The sequence below is a fragment of the Dermacentor andersoni genome, chromosome 10, assembly GCF_023375885.2.
Source record: "Dermacentor andersoni chromosome 10, qqDerAnde1_hic_scaffold, whole genome shotgun sequence".
Classification (NCBI taxonomy): Eukaryota; Metazoa; Arthropoda; class Arachnida; order Ixodida; family Ixodidae; genus Dermacentor; species Dermacentor andersoni.
Genome location: NC_092823.1, coordinates 42,687,865 through 42,700,178, shown reverse-complemented (window position 1 = coordinate 42,700,178; position 12,314 = coordinate 42,687,865). Strand labels below are relative to the sequence as shown.

Genomic DNA, 12,314 nt, shown 5'->3' with positions numbered 1-12,314 from the left:
CATGCATTACCAGGGGGCGGGGGAGGCTATTCTGTAAGAGTCCACCTACTGGACTGTCCATTTCGGCCGCTGCTGATTGGCTAGGGCCGCTCGTACAGCTGCATCCAATCAGCAGCGGCGGAAATGGACAGTCCACTAGGTGGACTCTTACAGAATACCCCCCCCCCCCCCCCCCCCCCAAGGAGTGATTTTCCTCAAGTATAGTAAGCCACTGGGTGTCGTAGGGTGCTGTGCTGGTAATGTGACAAATACTAATGCAGACACCGGTAATCAGAGGTACGCGGCCCGGAACCAGCTCATGCCCGTGTGAGCGAACCTTCGTAACTGAAACTTCACCTCGGCTTCTTTTTTTATTTGATCTCCCGAAAACTCGCGACAAGCAGAGACCCCGTTGACGCTGGCCGCGGGCCTGAAGAGCCCGAGCAAGGTCATCATCGCGCTGGTCAACGGCGGGGCGCTGCTGGACTACCGCACCAAGGACGGCCGGACGGCGCTCCACCGGGCCGTCGAGAAGAACAACCTGGAGGCGCTCAAGACGCTCCTGGACCTGGGGGCGTCGCCCAACTACAAGGACGCCCGGGGACTGACGCCGCTCTACTACACGGTGCTGTGGAACGCCGACCCGCAGCTCGCCGAGACGCTGCTGCACGACCACGCTACGCTGGGGGTCGCTGATCCGCAGGTATTTGCTGCGAACTGTTCCTGGCTTGTCTCAATGCCGTCTTGCTTGTAGTGACACCTGCAGTTTAGTACCGACAATTAAAGAGATATCAATATTTTTTAGCATACATTTCTACTAACAGTTCTTTTATAAATGGGTTTCTGAGGAGAGTTTGAGGAAGAAAGCACCTCGGCTGATCCTTTATTTTATAATTTCACCGGAATAAATGAATAAAAAGTTATAACGAAGATGAAGCATAACAATGATAAGGGTAACACGACGGAGAGTTTAATAAACATCTAAAGACTGCACATGGTCATTACGAAAATTCAATATATACATTCTCTGAGCTTACAGGAGACCTCGATGTGCTAACCTAGATGGCAGGATGTGTGGATTGAGCTTACGGCCGCTTTATTTTTTTTTTCACTGCAATTTCGCAACAAGATTCCATCTCTTGATTCGCACTGTCCTGCAAACGAACCACTTAGCGTAGTTGTTTGCTTGCTTTGTCAGGACATTTACTTGTCGCGGAACGATGTCCACCTTTTTGCAGCATCTCCCCTCCATACGTAGAAGTGGGCATACGATGCTACTTTCTTTGTGTGCATCTTTAAAGAACCAGGGAAGCAGGGAAGACACGTGCATCCCGCTTTACGCACCGATGCGGACAAAGCTTCCATATATGTTGAGGTTTATAGAAGTGCGTCTGTCAAACTCGCGACGTAGGTAAGAGGCTATGGCGTTTTGTCACGGATCGGCTCCGATTCGCGACCGTGGTACTGTGTGGTCCGATTCCGATGTGTGCGGAGTGCAAAATCACTTGTGCATTGACGTTTGAACGCACGTTGAAGTTATCCCAGGTCACTGAGTACGTGCTGGTGGGCGAGTTGGTTATGCATGATTACAACGAAGACGCCAAATAAAATAAAGGACGAAGGAAGGAGACAGCGCCTACGTGGTTGTCTCGTGTCTCCTTCCTTCGTCCATTGTTTTATTTGGCGCCTTCGTTCTTATTCCAGGCGGTGAGAAAATAAACCCCGAGCCTTCCGTTGCGGTGTCTCCTCTAGCCACGCGCAGACTTCTTTTTGGGACATTATATAGGCTCCACGGATCAATCTGTCAATTTCAGATTGACTGTGACGTCAGATCGACTGCAGCGTTTTCCTTTCCCCCCTTGGCGCCAGGGCTGGCAAGAGGTGCACCAGGCGTGCAAGCACGGCCTGGTCCAGCACCTGGAGCAGCTTCTGTTCTACGGGGCGGACATGAACGCGCGCAACGCTAGCGGCAACACACCGCTGCACGTGTGCGCCGTCAACGACCGGGAGAGCTGCGCAAGGGTGCTGCTGTTCCGGGGGGCCGACCCGGCCGCCCTCAACTACGCCAACCAGAACCCTTACCAGGTCGCCGTCATCGCCGGGAACCTCGCCCTCGCCGACGTCATCCGCAATCACAAGCCCGAGGACGTCGGTGCGTTTTTTGCGCTGCTCTTGTCATCGCGTGCGCACATGCACAGACGTATACTTGTCGGAGCTCATCAAATCCCTTGCTTAGTGGTCACCAGTAAAAAAACGCAGTGCAAGAGCCTTGCTTCTGCACCTGGGATTGCCGTGACGCTGGTTACTGCAAATACTAGAAACCCAGCATCGTTCTCGAAATTAGATTTGACGAAGGGGAAAAAAAAAACAAAGCCCTGGGATATAGCTGAGGCATCCACATTTCAATAAATTAGGGCGCGGACAGCCTTGATACGTCTAAGATCTGCCGCAGTTCTGAAGTGATGTGCAGTCAGCTGCAAATGTTTACGTGTCGCGAGTTCCAGGACAAGTGTGAATGTCTTCATTGTTAGCAGGAGTATCGTAATCCGAGGTATCACTGTGTAGCTCACAACAATTAATGAAGATAAATACTTTGAATTGAAGCCCATGGGAGCACGTATTGCACGAACTCGGCATTTTGCCAAATCCCAAGCATTACAAATTTTTGAGGCCGGTGGTATTTCAGGAGCGTTGTGCACAAGTTAGCGGCACAAATGTACGATTTATACTTTATGCCATTGGCAATGACTATAGCCGAAGAATCCCAATGTACCCAAGTTTACTTTTTCTTGTCATTTAGAAACATGTTCACATACCCGCAAACGAGGGTTATGTTAAGGATATAGAGCTGCTTAGTCTTAAAGGGTGCCACATATGCGTGGTCCGAGAAAGTTGTATCCTTAGGAAGCGTGCAAGAGTATCTTCCTGTATTATGAGCGGCATTAGAATTATGCGGTCAACTGTAGGTATGTTTTGAAGATTATATAATCTTTTGCTAGTCATACCAGCATAAAGAATGCTGAAATATCGTTATGTTTAGATAAACCGCATAAGCTATCAAGGCGTTCACTGTCAAAATTTAGATGCCTGTGCCACATGATTTAACTGAGGATTTGAAGTATGCACCAACTTCGCTGTTGTAGAGAGAGAAAGAGAGAGAAGAAAGGCAGAGAGGTTAACCAAAGACGAGTTTCCGATTTGCTACCCTGCACTGGGGGGGGAGGGGAGATATAGGGTTTGGAAAAAGGGCGAAGGGCAAATTACTAATGTATATTCAAGCAGAAGCCACTGTGTGAATACTTAATCATAAAAGTGCAGGTTTGATATTCTTGACTGCTGGTGGAGAGATCAGAGTATGGTTGATGTGCAGTTGTCTAGGGAAGCAAATCCAAGGTGTCTTGCACTGCGTATTCACATGCACATGATTGCACACGCGTCGAACCGTGCATGACACATGGCATGTTCATGTGGTATTTTGCTCACTTCATGATGCATGTATATGTGCCCATACACATGCATGTAATGTAGCATCCAGAAACATGCTTCACTCATTGTCATTTTGTTTTCTTTTGTTTCCAGTAAGCCATGCCTGCTTTCATTTGTTTTGTTACATAAAACTGATATTAGTAGGGGCTTTGAAAGGAAAGTGAAATAGATACTACGAAATTCAAATGAAACTGAAAAAGACCTTCGGATGTCACTGTGGAATCTTGTTCACTATAAACTCATTGTACGCAAAGCTGTAAACATTTTGACTGGCCTTCGATTAGGATTTCGAAACTTTCTTATACAGTTGTGTCATTGATGAGGTGGAAATACATTGACAATTACATCTGAAATAAATAATGCTAGGTTAAGGATAGAAAGCTGCTTAGAGTTAAAGGATGCCATATACGCGTGATCCGAAAAAGTTGTATCCTTATTAAGCCTGCAAGAATGTCTTCCTGTATTATGAGTGGCATTAGAATTATGCGCATCAAGTGTGGGTGTCACAATGGGCTTGCCTAAGTCTCTCACACGATGCGTCACATCAGCGGTAATAGTGAGGTCTTTTAATTTGGGCCACAACTGGCAGAAATCTTAATGTTGAGACGATAAAGCAGAAGTTCAGTGCTTACGGTAAAAAACTGTATTTAGATCAACAAAAGTTGTTCCATACCACAAAACTTAATGATATTTCTGGGGAAGACATTTTCTTGGAACAGTTGCGTGCAGAGCGCGACACATTTTTGCAGATGTTTTAGTTACAACTTGCACAAATAATTGCTTAGAATAATACTTGTTAGCTTGTTCAGAGTTTTTCCGCAATTGTGGGGATAACTTATTGTGAGCAGCAATAAATTCTGGCAGTAGTTCTGTGTTGACACGTGTAGCTGCAGCTATGTGATGAACAGGTTGCCATCGACCTGCACATCCTGGCTCTGATGTCGTGAACAGTACACAGAATCTAAAAGATAATGTGAGTAGATATACGGATATTAGGCGCTTGTTGTGGTTTGTTGTGTAAAGCAGCGTAAAAACTATCGCAACTTACAAAGAATGAGGCACGCAAATGGCGAGGGGGTATGCCATGTTTATTTTATTTTGGGTCTTTTTGCACAGTTTTACCAATGTACTATAGTAGAGGGATAAAAATCGAACCAGAGAAGCAAATTTAAACCAGGACGCTGTTAGAAGCCCAAGATATATATTGGCAAGTTTCATTAGATCCTTGAGATGTGATAGGCCATACTTTTGTAGGAAAGAAAGGAATCGCACCCTTAGAAAAAAAAATTCGAAGTTCCTGAATGTTAAAATTCATGTCTGAATATTTCCTGCGTATCTTTCATTTTTACAAGATCCAGTTTTTATCAGGGTAAGACTGGCGCAGAGCCTTCGTTTTGCCGGTTACATGGAAGCCCCGGCATAGACTTTCCAGCATGATCTTGCCAACACTAGAGCTTTGGATGGTCGGCAAGATTTGCAGGCAAGAATTTAGCGATAACAGCAGGTGCTAGAGATGTTTGATGAGTTTTCAGCGCACTCGCTGCCGGCACTAGCAGCTACAGCAGTCTTGAGCAGTTGGAAACACTGGAGCAGCTGTGCATGATGAGTGTTGACAGAACGAGAACAGTCTATGGAAGTGTAATGTTCACGGACAGTCATGACTATCAATCGTTTCATTTCTCTTGGAAAGAGGACATGTACGAGTACAAGCGATAACAATGTGAATAAAATCTGCAATACCGATAAACAAGAACCAAAAGTAAATGTCTTATTACTGCCAAAGTCACGGAATTACACAGAACACATGCCATGTTCTTACAGTTCGGTTCTTTATAGTTAAACAAATGGAGGGTGCGCTGATGCACTTGGAACCGGACTAGCCTGAACCTGCACTTTTTTTGGTATATGGGCGAGTCAAAAATTATCCGCACACCTGTTGTGGTGCATATACTATTGGCCACTCTGTCCTCACTTTTTCTCCAAGATCAATTGCCTCACCTGTTACAGCCTAGCAGGTATGAACAGAAGTCAAACCAGTTACAGCAACAGTGACAACATTGGTGGCTAGAATAACTATGTTTTACAGGATAAAAAAGGAGGGTGCAGTCAGTCGTTTTTCTAACAAAACGAGTGCGTTGGTGCTGGTATTTGCCGAAGACATTGGACACTATACGGAGGAAATGTTCTGTCACGAACCAACGTGTTTTTAGAGAATTTCATGGCAGGAATTAAACGTATGAGCCACCGAGAAGGAGTTGGACACGCGTCTACAATGGACGAGCAACAATGTGCGCACGTGACCCTGATTTTTTTGGATCCTGCATTGATACTGGCTGACAAATTGTGCCGAAAATCTTGAAGAACTTGTGCTCGAAGCTGATTACTCGGCATTTCTGAAATTTGTCCGAAAAGACAATGCGGAAAGCGGATAATTTTTGAGTCGCCCTCGTAGTCTACGCGGTAGACGTAGTAGTGGCAGCAGCGGCAGCAGGGTGGACGATGCGCTCGCCACCTGACGGCGAGCTGTGGTATGTGTGTGTGTGTGGCGCGTGCAGTGCCATACCGCGAACCGCCGACGTACAACCCTCGCCGGAGAGCCAGCAGCGCCGCCCTGAGTCGCACGCACAGCGACCCGAGGCTGGAGCTTGTGGTGCTGGGCGCCAAGCCGCCGTCGCCGTGCCCGTCCAATCGGTCGCTGCCCCCGTTCTCATCGGCCGCGTCCACCGCGTCCGAGGCCTCGTCCATGGCCTCCTCGTCGCATGCGAACGACTCCGAGGGCAGCTCGGGCACGGCGGCCTCGTCGGCCACCGGTGGGTCTCTCCACTGATCGCCTCTTGTGTTCCGCGTTAGCGTGTCAGTCGGGGCTCGCGAGGTTGCGAAGATTCACTCCGGAAACAAGGGAGTGCCATCCACTCCCTCATGCAGGGATGAAGGAGTGAATGAAGGAGTCCTTGTCCCATGCGATGAACAGTGGCCAAACAAGGGACGCCTAAGGCTGGAGCCAACGTTTCGACGGAAGGCCATCTCTTCGTCATGGGTCTTGAGTTTACTTCTGTAAACGTTGGTTCTACTAAGACTGCCTGCCCTTGTTCGGACACTGTTGATAACTTTAAGCCTCCATATGTCTGTGACCCACTCGTCCTGCTTGACCTATGTGTATCTCCAAATTCGCGCCCCTTTCATTATCGATCAAGTACACCTACTTCGCTTTGGCGCAGTCAGTCCCAACATACTTCCCATTGGGAGGTACCGGAACTCTAAAAAATTGATTTAAATATGGCACTAACGTTTGCAGCCAGAAAAGGAGTTGCTTGTTAGCGCAGAATTAGTGTTTGTTCGGATTCTGCAATTCTCGCTTTCTTTATTTTTTGTTCGTGTTTGCTAAGTGATGTGGGCAACCTAACGTCAATTCGTCAGCAAGAAGCATATTGCGTGGAGTGAGCCTGATTTTTCTGATCAAATGACTTCGCGGAAATCCGTAGGGTGGAGGAATATTCATAGAAGAGAAAGGGAACATTCGGGAAAAGTGACTCAAAGTTACAAAAGAAGCACAAACGTGTTTCCTTCTGGAAGTAGGACGAACTTAACTGCTGAAGCAGTCTTTCTGACGACCCCTTATTGTCTTTTTTCATGTCAACTTGTACTACTCTCTTCGAGGTGCACTTTAAATGTCACTCCTAGCTTTTCGTGAAATAAGATAAATGTGCCAGCCTTCAGTTTGTCCGGGCATACAGTGCGAGCTCAAATTGGGACTCAGGTTGCAGAAAAAAAAAAAAACAGGCAGTGTTATTGCTATCGCTTGACTGTCTGTGGATATTGTGTGTAGTGGTCTGCTGGAACAAAGTGGTCGGCTAAAATTCTGGCGCATCTTAACCAGCACTGCTAGCTATTGTGGAGTGTCTAAGCATGTCAGTAGGTTGTTGAGGTTGTCGTGCGAGATACAGCACGTTATGCTTACAACTGAAACCTATACTCACGTAAGCTCTAATTACGTACAGCGTTGCGCGTGAAAAACACGGACACAAGGAAGAACGATGGGGCACACAAGGTGCATTGTGTGTCCCGTCGTTCTTTCTTGTGTCCGTGTTTTTTACGCGCAACGCTGTACGCACTTATGGCGTACCAACCGGCCTAAATAGATACCTTAATGACATAAGCTAACATGGTAAACGTAGAAATGTTAAAAGGTCATGCCATAACATAAACGCTGCACTGCAGCAAGTGTGCTCCACATCACAAAATATTTTACATGTTACAATGTTTGATCTCTTGAAATGTTTAGCGTTAACTGTCTCCTCTAACGGGATTTTGATCAATTGAACGGAACGTCCAAGAGGGTTAGAAATGGTAGGCATGTATCTTTGTGCGAAAGGATGTTCATCTCGGTGACTTCGCCCTTTGTGTTTTTATGCAACCTTGAAAGCGTACCTTCGAGGTGAAGGAAAAGACCATGTATAATCCAATTCTTGAACTGAAAACAACTAGTCGAACAACGTTTTTGCTCCTATTTGAAAGAATTCTTTGAGTTACTTATAAAATTATTTTGACTTTTTGAAAAGTTATCTGTGGTTGTGCTGTTGTGCGTGAATGGTGTGTAACCTTTGACTGTCTGCACGAACAAGGGTATAACTATAAGGCTCACATTTTGCCCGTCTTGAGATGCTGACCAGGAAAAAAAGTTTTTTTTTTCTGCATGATGACCAACGACGTGCATGAGACTGAATGCAGGCATGTAGTTTGAGTGCAAGTTTCAGAGTATATGGAGTTTTGACTGCTTCTCGCCCCACAACATACTTGAAAGATCAAGAAAAGGGTCTCACGATGGTGGTCACTGTCGCAGTATTGCTGTTTACAATAGAAGGTGTTTACTTGATGAAGCTCCGTGCATGTACCAAAAGAAACGAAGCTGCTTTATCTATAGGCGCAGCTGACCACGGCAGTACGTCTCCTGTAACATCAGCCCTGCCCGAAAGCTATCTGGAGGGAGGCGAATTGGCATCCTGTCCATTGAGGGTTATGCAATGCCAGGAATTCCGCGGGCACGAAACGCTGCGCTCAAAACAAATCTTCACTCGTGCTTCTAGTGCCACCGTTTGCTGAGCACACTGCCGCAGGTGTGACTTCCGGTCTCGGCAGCCGCATTCTAATGGAAACGGAACGCAGAAAACATCCGTGTACCGAGCTTTGGGTGAATGCTAAAGAGACCCAGGTGTACACGACTAATCCTGAGTTTCTCACAGTGGTCTTTTTGCAGATCCTATATTTCTTTGATATTTTAACTCTTATCAATCAATCAATCAATCAATCAATCAATCAATCAATCAATCAATCAATCAATCAATCAATCAATCAATCAATCAATCAATCAATCTGGTAAGTGTTCTGTCAAAGGCTGCACTGTTGCCTTGCAGCTGCTGCACAATGCATAAAAATGCAGGGGAGTAGTGCTGCTGTGGATAACTGCGAAGGAGCCAAGAGTGAAGTACTGGAACGCTGCGTCCTCGCTTGCATTTCATATTTAACCAGTCACGGAGATGTATTTAACGTTACTAGTCACTTGTAATTCCTTAACGTATTCAGCACAGACAAGATTACTATAGTCACATACATTTGCAGACGGCCGTTCTTGCATTTCACCTCCCATCGAAATGCGGCCGCCGCGGCCAGGATTTGGTCCCCCGACCTCGTGCTTAGCAGCGCAACGCCATAGCCGCTAAGGCGTTCATCGGCTTGTCACCTTCAGTGGCGCCGTCTTATTACCAGTGTTGACAGTGTCGGCGTCGTTGGTCGCGCTGCCACTCGCAGACAAGAGCGCCACAAGCGAATCGTCGGGTGTCTGTACGAGCAACAGCGCGCACAGCTGCGACTCGAGCACCGACAGTTCGGACACGCCCGAAGTGATCACGGTGGGAACGACGTGCGTCTGTGTCTCCGAGTACCAGAGCCCGCTCCAGGGACACCTGTCTCTGAACTGCGGTGACATTGTTCAAGGTGGGTGACGCGGGCTCTCACGGTCGCCCGATCAATTTTTTTTTTCAATATCTCTGGTGGTATCCCGCACTGTTGGTGTGAAAGAACAGACATCTTTAGGCTAGCGTACGTCTGTTTGTTTGGTAGCGCACGAAACCAATGTTCGGCTCGCTGTCCGCATCTACTTGGGACGGCTTCTAGTGTGAAGCGCGTTCTCACATCGCCAACCCATGGCCACTGGAAGATACCGCGGCTCCTTCCGGTTGTCAGCTTGCGGACTACGCCGCGGAACATCGTTTACTCTTGGATATCTTAGTGCTCGGATTTCCGGAGCTGTGCCTTTTTCCTAAATCTTGGCGTCACCATTGCCAAATGTCCGGATCTCCTTATTTTTCACTCGCTGAAAAGAGAACACTGTCGGTTGGACGGTGACATCGTTTGTAGCACCTTACAGCATCAGAAAAGAAAAACACTTATCCCACCATTCGAGCATTCTCCTCGAAGTGAGGCGAAAATGAGATAAAGTTTATTTTTTGTGTGTAAGCGATGCAGTGACGCTATAACAAGGGCAGAAGCATGCACCCCGAACACCTACATGTCACACTAGCTCCAGAGACCACATAAGCCCTGCGGCACTAAGTATATAAAGGTGGGTGTGCAACTAGCAAACTCTCATTGCACAGATTTGCTACGCTTATCTCATTGTTGAGCGAATGCCTCTGTGTTTTGCATTCGAGCGCCTCACGCTTTTGCAACAAGCGTGCAAGAAACGCAGACGGGAAGATAGTTATTCACAATTTATGATTAAAAATAATTTTTAATTTGGTTAGTATCCTTAGCCCACTTCGCCCACTTTGGCGTGCTGCGGCTGTCTAATATCTACCCCAGGAAATGTCTTTCTCATCGCGCAAAAAAAAAAAAAATTACGTGCCCGACTGATGAAAGCGAGAACCCGTGTTCTTCTAGCACACATGAAAATTTAAGTTTTACGCCTGAAAAATACGCCTATGCAATTGCGCCGTAGTTCATTCGGACGCAGATAAGCTGAATCACAAATATATTGTACCGGCGGAACTAAAACAAAACCAACTGCGGTTGGGAAGCCGCGTTTAGTGAAGCGTTTAGTGAAGCTTCGGAATCGTTGTGCGCTATGATGGCGCTGTTTTCTCAGCCTACTTTCCACACAACTATGGGCATCCAGCATTACGTTGTGTCGCTACATTGCTTGAATGCTAGTCCCACTAACATACACACAGTCGTCGTGAGAGGGGTTCTACGGAATTTTTCGTAATGTAGCTGTCACCAGTTGAAAGTGAACCATGCTAGATTTATTTTAGTTAGTATATTTCGTGTAGACGACGTTGAACTATTGCCGCTTATTTATCCCTGTGCCTTCACACTGGCTTGCTGCCGTCAGATGCAGCCAAGGGTGCCTAACTTTGGCAACGCTTTTCACGCTGTTTAGTATAGCATTACTTCCCCGCGGGAACGAATTGGAAATGAGCAGGCGCAATCGTTGTGTGCTTCGAGAAACTAGTAATTGACATCGGTATATCCCAATACAAGCAACGAAGAAACATGTCGAGCAACGAAAAAGGTGATTGGCATGCATAGAAGCGTAAATTTTTTTCCGTAACGAAACAGTTGGAAGTGGGGCTCTATGGTGCACTGTTTTTCTATTTCTGTGTGCACGTTCTGCGAGGTTTTCTTTCGTGTGAAAGCAACACGACCAAGAGTCAGCTTCATCATAGTGTCTTCACGTTTTTGCTAACACTACACTTCTTTCGCGCTGTGGGCGCGAAGGATCGCGTAATTGATTGCGTCCAAATCCACACCCCAACAACACTTCTGTCAAGGAAACAGAAGCCAATCTCGAACGCCGCGTTTTTGCTGATTGCATGCGCCAGAAGCAATTGAGGAGCTGGAAATACATCATAGACGCCGCGTTTTGGACACCCCACGTACTTTCCTTCTGCTTTCAGTCACCGAGGTGAGTGATACCGGCATGCTGGAGGGACGGACACGAGATGGCCGCCAGGGGATGTTCCCCAGCGCCGCCGTCCAAGAGGTCAAGATGAGGGGCAGTTCCTCGTCTCAGGGTCGTGTCAGAGGTCGCCGAGAGATGCAAACCTCGTCTGGGGCTGCAACACTTCCGCGGCGATGGCGAATGTAAGCGGGTGATGGCGCACGCGTTAAGGTTTTTGTTGGTGCATATGGAAAGTTATACTGTAATGTGTGGTGCCACTTTGCAAGAAACAGTCATGATGTGGTTGTGAAGACGTGGTGAAAGCAGGCAGTGTCGGTTGCGCGAGCGTTCAGACATGTATAAAAGACATTTAAAAGGTGTTTGTAGTGGCGGGTTCCTTAACACCGCCACTACGGCATGAATAGTAGAGAACGCGTACGATTGCATTACCTACCGGCATAGTTTCTTTTTAAATGATGGCTTAAATAAGTTCATGTACAATTCAGGCCGTTTTCGGCGATATACATGGGGGCTCGATGGTTGGGCCCATATGGAATGCCTACCTAGATGTGTATGTGATAGGCATTGTCAAAAACATTACTTGCGCGAAATTGGCAGAGAATGAAAAGATGCGTAAAGCGGTTTTGTAAAACACATTCAGTGCAATATATCCACCTATATGGAATAGTGACAGGCGGCGTGAAATCTCTCGCCTAAACGCCTGGGCTTCGAAACGTCTCAACGCCTAAAAGGCAGACGACCTTTATATCTGCAGAAATTGCCTAGTCATGGCCTCGCAGAGATTAGCTTTAAAAGCTCTGCGGGATTTTCTCGTGGGCAGCGACCTTCCATTGTGAACACAATTTTAAGTGTTTAATTGCTATAGCCTTATAGGCGGACTTCAGCCACTCTA

General features: G+C 46.9%; 1 protein-coding gene across 6 annotated transcripts in view; it reads left to right on the top strand.

Moving 5' to 3' along the window:
* Prosap (SH3 and multiple ankyrin repeat domains prosap) overlaps positions 1-12,314 on the top strand; it is a 241,989-nt gene that overhangs the window by 213,033 nt on the left and 16,642 nt on the right. For 4 of the 6 annotated variants that reach the window (XM_055062204.2, XM_050194459.3, XM_055062205.2 and 1 more), the window contains 5 exons: positions 381-682; positions 1,849-2,131; positions 6,021-6,275; positions 9,271-9,456; positions 11,418-11,604. In XM_055062204.2, the coding sequence (XP_054918179.2) occupies positions 381-682; positions 1,849-2,131; positions 6,021-6,275; positions 9,271-9,456; positions 11,418-11,604 (1,213 nt within the window). The remainder of the gene's footprint in view (positions 1-380; positions 683-1,848; positions 2,132-6,020; positions 6,276-9,270; positions 9,457-11,417; positions 11,605-12,314) is intronic. The other 2 variants (XM_050194460.3, XM_050194464.3) reach the window with 2 other exon arrangements.